The following is a 12,704-nucleotide window of genomic DNA, read 5'->3' on the forward strand; positions in this document are numbered from 1 at the left end:
TCCCTTTTCTCTCCTCTACACATGATTACACACCTACAGAAGCATGCAGCCCAATCAAATATATTCAGTTCCTTAACCGCTGTAATTTAGCAGCAACTAGTGTGTGAACCCCCCTCCCCAAGCCCCACAACATCATCCACTACAAAACCAGGAGCCGGATTCACAAAAGCTTTAACAAGGAAAAGTCTTTGAGAGTTAGAGGTTCATAAGAAAACAGCTTAATATATTAAAGAGCTCAATGTCCATTTTGAAATGATCTATTACCCATTTCAGTCTTTGTAAATTTAAGAGAACATCACAGAAAAATGTCTTTCCTACATCACACTTTTGTGAATCCAGCCCAAGAACTAGAAATGATGATCTAGAAGTACTAGAAGAACCAGAAATATAAAAACACAGCTTGGTATAGGCTAACTGTAGTGTGACTAATCATAGTCTGACCTTCTGAGACAATTCTTATAGAGTTTTGAGGCAATTCTTATAGAGTATTATAAAACTATTTTTTACTTAATAACTTTATAATTTTAAGTATAAAGCTAGGGAAATAAATTTAAGAAGGATTTTAATTTAATTGTTTAAGGACCTTTTTTTTTTAGAGGCAGAATTTTTTTTTAGAGAAATTGTTGAGAAATGTTAAGAAAAAAAACAAGGATAATTTCTTTCTAAAGCCACTTTGTGAAACTGGCCCCAGAGGTGTTTAGAAGGGCTGGTGGTGCCTGAGGGGCGTATCAGTTTTCTGACCTCTCTGGCTCCTGTAAGTGTTGTCTGTTGGTTGTTTGAGGTTGAAAGGTAACTTCAGGATCTATTCTAGCTCAGAACAAAGGAAGAGAGAAACCTAGGCTGAGCCAATCAGAAGCTGCACCACCCGTGTTTTTTTTTTTTTTCAGATCACAGCTGCTGAGGCTCGAGGGACTGTGTGTAATGCTGTCATTGTCACAGTTTGGACAGTGTTTCGTAAGATTATCATCAGTGAACCTTAATCACAAGTTTCACTCCAAATGACCCCAAGTTAAAGCGCCCACCTGGGCCCCACCAGTTGGAAAGCATCCGAGTAACGTGGAATCGGTCACCACAATCATCAGAGGACACGAAACATTCAAACATTCACCCATAGGATTCCTACCGCTCCTGCGGCCCACTCTGCTTCTCCTCTGTCCCCACGCGGACGGGAGGCCTCTGAACGAGTCGGGCGAGGGAGAGAGAAAGAGGAAAGGAGGAACAGGAGGGTGTGAAGCGCCACCTTACCCGCGCACACAGCTGAGAGAAGCAGCCCCGCATCCCAGAGGCACTTACGTCGTAACTTACATGGCGGCGGCGAGAGGCCACTCCTGGAGAGCGAGCCTCCCATCAGCACGATGTTCATCTCCTGCGCCGAGCAGGGGAATACCTCCACATAGCGCTCCTTCATGCTCCGCTTGTGGCAGCGCTGTGCCGCCAGGTGCGCCCTCTCTGCTGACCGCATCTGGATGAACGCATCACCTGAAGGGCGTCCCTAAAAACAAACACACATTCATTTTTCACAAACCACCACCACTGTGTAAAAAATTAAACTGTGTGCTCCATACCAATTATTATAATAATATAATAATTAAATGATCTTTTAAATCTTATGTTTAATTACAGACACTTACAGAACGACTGATCTGACCTGATCTGAAATGAATTATTAACTGGGTAGGAATGGAGCTAGGCCTGTCACAATAATATTTTTTTGTCGTTTACTGTCGTCATTTAAGATAATAATAGAATACCAAAATAAAGCAATTATACCTTTTTAAAGAGAACAAATATTAAAATAATAAAATGCTGTTCACCATTATAAATGTGAACAAATGTAAAATAAACACAATAGACCATATGACAATTAAGTACTACTGAGATCATGTCCTTAATTGTACAATAAGTCATTAATGTAATTATCATGACAGATCTAAATTTAGCACTACAAAAAAATATTATTTAAAAAAATATTTTGTGAGTAACGTTCCTAGAACAGGTCAATTTATTTTATATTTCAATGGTATGCTTTAATTGTGTTCTACTACATAAAACAAAAAAATCTGGTATCAATAAAGAATCTCATCTTGCAAAAGATCCTCTGTAACAGACCAAAAAATACGAACAACAAAAAATGAATTGTATATACCAGTAAAATAAGAATATTAAACACATTCAGTTTATTAAATGCTAATTATAATGCTAATTATTAATTAACTGCTTCCAAAGTGCATTTTACATTGTAACATAGACATACACTTTAATTACTACAGATAAACTTCAGGTTCTTTGTTTTGTTCTCTTTTTTAAGTGAATGCTGCATTTGTTCTTTAGAAAAAAATAATTAAGGTCTAAATTTAGTATCATAAAGAATCTCAATCTCACCAGCATCAATCCAGAGAGGAAAAAGCCATGAGAAAAGAAATTTCCCTCACAAGCTTTAGGAAACAAAAAGAAAACTTGGACTCTAAACAGTTCTAGGGAAAAAACCCATATGAATTTTATTTACAAAACACAATGCCCAGGTAGGCTGAGCTCAGTTATATGAGACATCAGTTTTGACTTATTTAAAACAGTCTAACTTCCTTGGTGGGGCTTTCTGATTCTAAAGTAAAGTGTAATCATTCAATCTGAGCTTTAATTTGGGACACTTACTTTATTTGAAGTCTAAGTAACCTTTAAAAAGCCTAGATATCTATTTTAGAAGATGTATTAGCCAAAGCCATTATATTGTATATACTGGGGCTGAGTAATATATGTATTTTTTTAATACTTTTTTTAATATATACTGTATTTGTTTGCACTATAAGGCACATTTTATGCAACACTAGTAGCTAGTAGTAGGAACAGGGGTGTTGCCATGTTTTCCATCTAATTCAGCAAGCTAAGCTAAGTAAACAAACCTGTAATTCTTAAAAATTTCAGACGAGTCAGACGAGTCAGACAAGTCAAACGAGCGCTGGATGTTAAGCTATACAGATTTCTCACCTGAAAAACATTTATATGGGTGAGTAAAGCGCTTCTGTTTTTTTTTTTTTACAGTAAGCTTACATTTACAGATTTCTACTAAGGCACAGATTTCCACATTAGCACAACCGCTAGTGGTAAGCGGCTTATGGCGTCCGACAGTGCTACACTAAGGAACCCTGAGTGTTCCGATAACCTAGCGGTGATATTAGCTAGCGCTTCTTCCAAGGGTGTGTTTTAACACTGTAAACAAACAGACTGCAGTCTGATATATTCACCTCTGAATCTGAGCTAGCGCTTTGCATAGTTAGCGGCTAATGCTAATGGTGCTAAGGAACTAAACTGAAACTCCTGTATAATGCTGTACTTAAGCGGAGTGGCTTTACTGCTCCTTACAACCTGACTGGTAAAATGTATACACAAGGCGCACCGGATTAAAAGGCGCACTGACAATTTTTGGAAAATTAAAGGATTTTAAGTGTGCCTTACAGTGCAAAAAATACGGTAAGTGAATCTTGATTACGATTTACGCTAGATTTTTAGTTCTTACATAAGAACAAGTTTTTGTTATTACACAGCACACTTTATAGTCATTGCAAAAGCTATTGTGCCCTTTAATTTCTCCATTTTCTTTTTTACGAATAGTAAGCAGCTAACTCCAACCTTACATGCAGCTTTTAAATTAAATGCGGTGTAAACATACAATAGCCTTGTATTTCAGTTAAAGAAAAGTTTAAAATATGAAAATCACTGTCACATAAAATAGTTCTTTACAGGTTTCTGACAGTAGTATCCCATATCTACTGAGATTCATTCTGGCAGTTTCTATATGTAAAGACGTACAGTCTCCATTATTCCATTTTGAAAATCTCATTAACACAGTAAATCGCTTCATCAGATTCCTTTAATTAACCTCTTAGCTCTAGTATGTACTGTGTATAAGCTGTGTTACCTGTTGGTTGAGCACCATGTGTACTCCATGTGGTCTGATGTCAGCAGTGTACTCTCCCAGGAAGAGCAGTATGTCCTGAACAGAGGCGTCATAGGGCAGACCCCTTAGTCTCAGACAGTCCCTCGTTCCAACTACTGCAGCAATAGCAGCTGGCGATGGCACAAAGGTGGGCTGTGGCACAATCGGCAGGATCGGGGAGGGGGCAACTGGAATCAGCGGAGCCGAAGAGTACTTGTTTAATACCTGAAGCACATACAATAAAAAACGATCTTTAGGAACCTGGGGTATTAATAAAATCCCTGAAAGATCAAGCAACAGTATGTTTTACTCTTATTCAGCCAGTTTACACAGAATGAATGCACATTTCTTTAAATGTTAAGGAGCCACTTAAACTCCATTTCTCAGAAGTAAGATTTTATAAGTGTATTTTTATTTGACTGTTTGCCCTAGGAAACTAAAGCCTTACTTTATCTTGAGTTTAAATGTCACTCTCTCTTGCTATAATCTGCTGTCCCAGCTGTGGCTATTGAACAATTGTAATGCAAATTATTTTAATTTTTTGCTTTCTGTAGCCACAGAAGGGCAAAAATGCACATGGCTGCCTTTTGAAACTCGTTCGAATAAGTCGGTAGGTAACTGTGAAAGCTGACTTACGAAAATCTGACAGGATTGTCATATTTTACATTTTGTTGGTTGGTAGACACTTGGTAAACAACCAACAAAATAGTTTTCGTAATATGACAGAACAGAAAAGAATTGGCTTTGTTTCAGTTTTTCATGTTTTTTACATTTGTGAGACAAACCACATGCTTGCAGATGAAAATGATGCTTTAAGTTTAATGTGATAAAGCAGGTGCACAACAGAAGTGCTAGATGCTAGTCAGTGTATTAATGAGGAAATAAGAACAATAGATATTAAATTAAAAGCAAAACCAAAAGACGAGCTAAAATCAAACTAGAGATAAACACAAGATAAATCCAAAAGAGAAAACAGGGTCAAATACCAATAGACAAACTGGAAAATAACGCTTGGTATGCAGAAGGGTGAGTTGGCAATACTTTGCAAAGGGGAACACAAACACACTGTAATCAGGTGATCTGGATAATTTTCTATGATTGGGTGGAGCGATACATGTGTCAGTGAGGTCAGATGGCTTAGGAATCTGGGAAATGTAGAGTGGAGTCAACGGACGAAAACGAACAACTCATTAATATGGCATGTATCCCCCTTTAAAAGTATTGAAACATATTTTAAAACTTAAAATTTGAATAACAGGCATCCATAAATTAACCACTCCAATGACATTAACATTCAATTAATGTAATATTCCAAATGGTAATTTAATTGGATGTAAAAAAAAAAACACTTCAAATAGCTAGATGTCTCCTAACTTCGACAGGCAACATAGGTGGAATAGCTCACAGAGCTGTACAGTACACACTGTAGTTATGGACTGGAGCCAATAGGATACTCCTGTTTGCTCTGTATGGAGTGGTAATAAAATAACTTCACTGTCTCTGATCCTTTTACACAATCTGATGCACACCCTGTGTGTGCACAGTGCTTGGATCAGTCTGTACTATTAAAATTACCAGAAAAGGCATGTCTTTGGAAGTATCAGCAAAAATTCATGGCTTTTTGACAAATTTACCACATCCTTCTATGTCCTTACAAAACACAGGCAATGGAGTCTTCCATTCCTAAATCTTTCCAGCAGGGATTTAAAGTGGTTTGGCAGTCAATCATATTGTGTAATATGTGTTCTTTAAGGGTCCTTTATGAAAGGTAATAGTCCTGCGCTCTAAAAATAGGTGCTACAAAGGTATTTTTAAAGCAATTCCTTAAAGAAAACCCTTTGAGAACCCATTTCACCTTCATTATAGTATATATAGAACCGTGATCATTTGAAGAACAGCTTAAATGCATTGGTGATTCTTTGCCTGGTAAAGTTGTTCTTCCGATACAAGACAAACCTCTTGTAGATGTTACTTTATACAGATACATTTCATGGAACAGCTTAAGTACCAGGAATACATCACAGTGAACAGCGACATTCAAATAGCAAATAGTGGAGAGTAGGGTTGCAGCGGTAACCGGTTTCTCGGTATACCATGGTATTAAAATGCACGGTTATCATACCGTGTGTGTTTGCTTATTACCGGTAAAACGCAAGCCAGCGGAGAAACTCACCCGCGCATGCGCAACTCTGCTCCGCTTCAGCTACTCAGCACACAGCGGTGAGAACAGCAGAAAGTGCATCAGAATAAACAAATCTCCGTCCGCCTAAAAAAAGGCTAAACTAAAATCAGCAGTGTGGGACTATTTCAGAGACCCGCCGAACGCACCCGAGGATGGTTATCCGATTTATAATCAATGTGGCCGTAAAGTCACAGCTAAAGGTGAACATACGTCAAACCTATTCTCCCATCTCCGAGAACACACCTGTGTTTAGTTTATCATTTTAATCTGAACCTAAATAAAACCTCTTTGTAGTCGTGCACAACCCATGCGGTAAGCGCCCGCAAAAGCGCTGAGTTATCCGAAATTTGGGCACGCAGGTGCCGGCGTGAAGTGCGTGCTACGACGGATTCACGTGTCCGTGTAAAGGTCCTGGCCGGACTCGATGTGAAAGACGCCATTCATTTACATGTGTTCATTTTCAAATTCTGACGTGCCTGTTTTTCATGTGTTAAAACCAAACTCGGTGTGAAAGCCTTAAAATAGAAATCACTATTGTGAGGATCATGTCAGAAATAAATCCCCTCTTTCTGCAGTATCTGGTTATATACCAACTTGGCAGTAAAACGGACGTTTATAACAGTTGTTGATCAGACACTGACCCAGGCTCAGTTTATCAGATATTAAATAATTTAAACTTAAATAATTGTACTGAATAGTTTAAACACAGGATCTTTACTTCTTAGAGGACATGTAATGTATTTACACTCTTAATGCCCTTAAGAGTAGTGCAAAAACCTGGTTTCCTTCACCTGATGGTGTACACCTTATTTTTTTTAAGGAGACATTAAAATTATAATTGTTCCAGGTTTCTACAATAAATAGTTAATTGAACAAAAAACCTTTGTTGTAATTTCTTTAAGGGTGATACCGTGATAACCGTGATACCGCGGTATTTTCTGAGACAGTTATCATACCGTGAAAATCTCATACCGTTGCAAACCTAGTGGAGAGTGAGTGCAGTGGGTGGTAATTATCGCGACTGGTGGTGTCTGGTTAGAACTGTCCATGCAAACAGACAAGCGACTCTTGCAGAAATCACATTTGCATTCAATGCAGGTGACCCTACACACATATCCCACAGGTCAGAGCTGTGTTCTTTAGCTTCTATTGGATATGGCAAAAGTCATGAGATATGATAATAGTGTGTGTCCTGCACTGACATGACCTTTTACAAAAAAAAAAAGTGTTGAATTGCTGTGAAAAGTCAATAAAACCTTTTGATTAGAGTGTACACTTACATGGTTTCAGAGACATATCGTTGATCGATGGTTCAACTCAAAGATCTAAAGACCATTTAAAGTCTTCACTCTCTCTAAATATTGGGCCAATTACACATCGTTTGACTGGTTTGACTGAAGGGCTTTATGAGTGCATGGGAAGCTAATCTTTTACAGATTGCAGTACAGCATGTTTGCTCTCCAACGGAATGGCTTGGCTTGCTGAGCAAAGACAAACACACACTTTTTAGATGGAGAACTTGTGCATCATTTAGCAGGTTCACAAACTGCCAAGCTCAAGGTTTTCTTCTTTTTTTTCTGTGCTTGTTTTTGTCTGTAAAGCACACTGAAATCAATATAATGCTTAAGCTGTATATCTCAACAGTAAAAATGTATTATTTCAATGTACTTTTCGATATTCACTGACATGCCAAAAGTGACAGGGCAGGAAGTAGTATTGTGTCCCATGACTTTTGCCGTGTCCTAGGAAAGCTAAAGAATGCTGCACTGACCTACAGCATATAAGTGTGGGTCTACTGCATCAATCGTTGTGTGATGGGATGTTGAGCTGCTTGTCTCATCCCCAGGACAATTCCAGCCAGACACTGCCAGTCACGGTGCTGTCCACTGTGGGTGGTAATGCCTTGCTCAAATTCTGATCATTCATGTCAACGTGCGCCATGAGCATACTGACAAGTGTTTAGCCTCATTTACAAGATAACACCTCACAACTTATACAGGTGTATGCATTTCCAAGCCACGCCCTGAGGAAACACTTCAACACAATCAATTTACATCCAGCTATCCTATGATTACTCTACATTACAAACACAGCAACATGATTATCTCACTCCCATCAGCTCAGTAGACAGTTATATCCTACTGTATGAGCTCCCACTCTATATGCAACTTCTAAAACACCTCATAAATAACGCAGAACGTCATGTCAGCGCATCAGATCTCATTAAAACACACATTGACAGAAATCTTTGACCTTAATTGACTAGGACAGTTCTGAACAGCACCCTTTTCTCTGACCTTTATAGTGTTGAGCAGGTAGTATCAGGGGGAACGGAGGTCGTTTGAGTTTACTCAGTCTGTGTGTACACATGTGTAATAAATTCAATGGTGTCTGCACCAGGATGGGCTCTTATTCAAAATGCAGCTTAACTGAGAAAGCCTATTTACACGTACGCAAGGAAGGATGTTGACTTAGTACAGGGATGTGAAAAATCCACTCTTGGGCTGCCATAACTTCTCACATTATATACACACACATCAGTGACTTTCCTGTACCAATACACTGGATTCAGACCATGAATAGGAGGGATACAGAGCTAATGAATCAAGGCAGGTGTGTCAGAGCAGGAACACTCCAATGTGCAAGACTATGGAAAACTATTATCGGTAACTTATAACTCAATATTTAGTGTCAATACTGTCTAATAATGTCCGTTTCAGTTTTATAATAATAAATTATTAATTTAGAAATGTGTAATTTTAATAATTACATTTTTATTTACCATTTATGTTTTACCATTTAGCCTTTTTATTTATTTTATTAATATCATCCTTTTTATTTGTTTTATTACTGGTTTTACTTTTGGCTATTTACCTTTTTATTTCATTTCATCCTTTTATTTTTTTATATATAATTTTGTTTCTAGCACATGCCTCCTCCAATACATGTGAAGTCAACCAACACCTCTTTTCAAACTGCTGCTGATGCAGTATTGCTGAGTAGCATCACAGTGCGCTCGGAGGAAAGCGCAGCGACTCCGTTATAATACATCAGCTCACAGACGCCTTGTACTGATCGACATCATCCTAGGATTGACGAGGGGAAAAAGCACCATCTACCAACCCAGAGAGAGCAAGGCCAATTGTGCTCTCTCAGGGCTCCGGCAGCTAGCTGCATGACCGGGATTCGAACCTGCAATCTTGTGATCATATTGGCAGCCCTTAGCCCGCTGGATCACTCGGAGCCCCACCGTTTAGTTTTTTTTTTTACTTTTTTTACTTCATTTAGTTCCATCATTTACCTTTTTTATAATGCTAGAATGTGGAGCATTTCTTTGAGGATCTGATTGCATTCAGTGACAAGAGCATTCGTTCTAGCCTGGCACTAAGTGTGGTGCCAATAGGTTCAGTTTTTTCTACCCCAAAGAGTCCTATCTTACTGGCTATACTTCATTACAGGGACTAGACAGGTTGTATGTGGGCATCTGTGCTCATCTGCACAGCAATGGGTGCAAATTTAATGTAAAGGTCTCCTTCCATAATTTTTTCGTTCATTTTAAAATGTCTAGTTGTGGTCTCTAGTATGAATAATTGCCATGTGAGCTGTTTTTTGTGAAAATTTGCTCCAGGCAGTTTGAACAAAACCCCAAGGTGGATTGTTACTTTTAACTAGTGTAAACAGAGCTGTTCTAAAAATAGAGTGACCTATTGTATTTTACAAAGAACAAAAAAAAAGTCTATTTTAGCCTTTAAGGACCATTATAGGGGTTGTCCACAAACATTTGAAGGCGTGTTTGTGTTTGTAAACAGAGGAGCTTATTTGATTATGATTTGTATGTTTTAAATTATGTTACTGTTAGTGTGTAGCTTTGTTTCAGAACTGTCTTTCACACTGTCTTCACTGAAATCTAGACTTGAGTATATTATTATTTATTCTATGTAATAAAATTAACAATATTCATAAATTTTAGTCCAGTATTATCTAGCAAAATATTAGCTGCAATGACTACAATAAAATCATTGGCAAATATGGTTTTGAAATATCTAATTGCAAGCAATTTTCTGCAAATATTTAATGTTAATAGAAATGCAGAGAAATCTTAAAACATTATTAAAATAAATAAAATAATAATATAAATAATAATAATAATAATAATAATAATAATAATAATAATAATATTGTAATAATAATAATAAATAATAATATTATTTAGATATTTAAGTACAGTAGTTTAATAATGCATAACTACAATAAAAGCATCTGTAATTATTGTTTTGAAATATCTAATCTCAGATTTAGAGAATGTCTAATTTTTTATTTAACAGATCTTCCAATTCTTCTTCTACTTTAACCAATAAAAAGCCAAAACAACAGTAATAACTCCTGACTTCAAAGCAATAAGCGATATAGACAGTGTAATTGTTTCTACTGACCTGCTGAACCTCGGCTGCAGTGCTTCTGAACAGCTCGATGTATCTCTTGCCCAGGATCTCCTTGTGCTTTTTAAGTGCATTCTCAGCATACTCCTCACAGGAGAACAAAACAAAGGCGTCCCCGGTGGGCCTGCCATCGGGAAAGCGCACAAACAAAATGCCCTCGCCGTCGTCCGTCACCGGACACGATGGAGAGAAGAACTGCAGAACCTGCTCCGCTGTGGCCGTGAACGGCAGCCCACGCATACGTACAATCACCTGATTCTCCCGCGACAAGAAGTTAGCAACTTCATTAGAGGTGCCTGTAGAATAAATGTGCATTATTTTTAATTAGTACTAATCTACTAATGTTCACATATTACATGTATATATATATATATATATATATATATATATATATATATATATATATATATATATATATATATATATATATATATATATATATATATATATATGAACATAGGCCCGTTGCAACAAGGCAACCAAACCAATTAATTGCCTAGGGCCCTGAATAAATTAGTATGAATTTAATTCAAGTACAAAATGTGTGAGCGTCCCTTTAAATTCTGTGACAGTGAATGCTGGAAAATACAACACTTATCAGAATCCCCCTCAAGAAGGCCCCACCCAATAGTTCCTGACAGAAGCCAGTCAGGTTTGTTATTCCTGCAGCCGGCAAAATATGAAACTTCAGCAATCATGTGGGGAGAGCATCTATTTTGCTTGGGGCCCACAAATGCTTTGAAACGGCCCTGTATATACAGCTCTGGAAAAATATTGAGTCCACTTCAGTTTCTAAATCAGTTTCTCTGTTTTTGCTATTTATAGGTAGATGTTTGAGTAAAACGAACATTGTTGATTTATTCTATAAACTACAGACAATATTTCTCTCAAATTCCAAATAAACATATTGTTATAAAGACCATTTATTTGCAGCAAATGAAAAATGGATGCAGAGCTTTCAGACCTCAAATAACAAAAACAAAACAAGTACACATTCATAAAGTTTTAAGAGTTCAGAAATCAATATTTGGTGGAAGATCCCTGGTTTTTAATCACAGTTTTCATGCATCTTGGCATGTTCTCCTCCACCAGTCTTACACACTGCTTTTGGATAACTTTATGACTTTATGCCACTCCTGGTGCAAAAATTCAAGCAGTTCAGCTTGGTTTGATGGCTTGTGATCATTCATCTTCTTCTTAATTATATTCCAGAGGATTTCAATTTGGTAAAATCAAAGAAACTTTTAAGTGGTCTCTTTTTTTTTACAGAGCTGTATATGACAAAAGGAAGACGCTGTGAAAAGATACATTTCTTTACCTCCTGCAATCTTTAAGAAGTCTTCACCTGTGGCTTTATAAACCTGCAACACAAACCATGAAACATTGTTTTCCTTATTGTACATTTATTTATTCATATTAGATTTATTTCTTTAAGGCATTAGCATTGAACAAAGCCCATTAAATGCCAGGCTTATTATTATTATATTATTCTGGTAATAATCCTAAAATGCATTTTTTAAAACCTGTTATAATATCAGGGTTTAAGGGGTTAATATGGTAAAAATAGCCCAATTTAGGTGATATAACAACTTGATAAAATTCAAAAGTACAACAACATAGCAATAAGCACATATTAAAGTATAGTTAACAGGTATTTTAAGTGTATCTGGACTGATGAAGATGAAAAACCTGATTGGTGGTAATGAAAATGTACCTCAATATATCTGGAGCCCATGTGATGTTTGTGTCTCTGCAAAGCCAAGTCTCGATGCTCTTCACTCTCGAACCGTACTAGAGCCTCGCCATTCCTCCTGCCTTGAGCATTCAGACACAGAGCAGCACCTCCTCTACACACACAAACAAACATATTATATCACACTTAAAGTATAAAGTATACTTACATATAGCATTTATATACCTTTTTTTTTAACAGGTGCTTGCTTTTTTAGGGTGCACATACTTGGCAATGTTGAGGCCCCTGAAGAAACGTGCAACGTCCTGGTCTGAGGACTGCCAGGGAAGACCTCGTGCCCTGATCACAGTGTTGTCATCTATCCGCTCCATCTTGCTGCTGCAGTCCACACACAAGCACACAGTGTACCACATCAATATGACAGTCAACACTGAGACACTTACATAGATAGTGAAC

The 12,704-nt window shown here is 37.3% G+C and overlaps 1 protein-coding gene across 2 annotated transcripts in view; it reads right to left on the reverse strand.

Moving 5' to 3' along the window:
• The window catches only part of esrp1 (epithelial splicing regulatory protein 1), a 35,688-nt gene that overhangs the window by 17,068 nt on the left and 5,916 nt on the right, over window positions 1-12,704 (reverse strand). The window contains exons 7-12 of one of the 2 annotated variants that reach the window (XM_007236513.4): window positions 12,516-12,626; window positions 12,270-12,402; window positions 11,874-11,916; window positions 10,550-10,851; window positions 3,917-4,159; window positions 1,306-1,492 (exon numbers count right to left, since the gene is read on the reverse strand). In XM_007236513.4, coding sequence (XP_007236575.3) covers window positions 1,306-1,492; window positions 3,917-4,159; window positions 10,550-10,851; window positions 11,874-11,916; window positions 12,270-12,402; window positions 12,516-12,626 — 1,019 coding nt within the window. Of the gene's footprint in view, window positions 1-1,293; window positions 1,493-3,916; window positions 4,160-10,549; window positions 10,852-11,873; window positions 11,917-12,269; window positions 12,403-12,515; window positions 12,627-12,704 lie in introns of both variants that reach the window. The other variant, XM_007236512.4, reaches the window with a different exon arrangement.

This window comes from Astyanax mexicanus, chromosome 1 (assembly GCF_023375975.1).
Source record: "Astyanax mexicanus isolate ESR-SI-001 chromosome 1, AstMex3_surface, whole genome shotgun sequence".
Taxonomy (NCBI): domain Eukaryota; kingdom Metazoa; phylum Chordata; class Actinopteri; order Characiformes; family Acestrorhamphidae; genus Astyanax; species Astyanax mexicanus.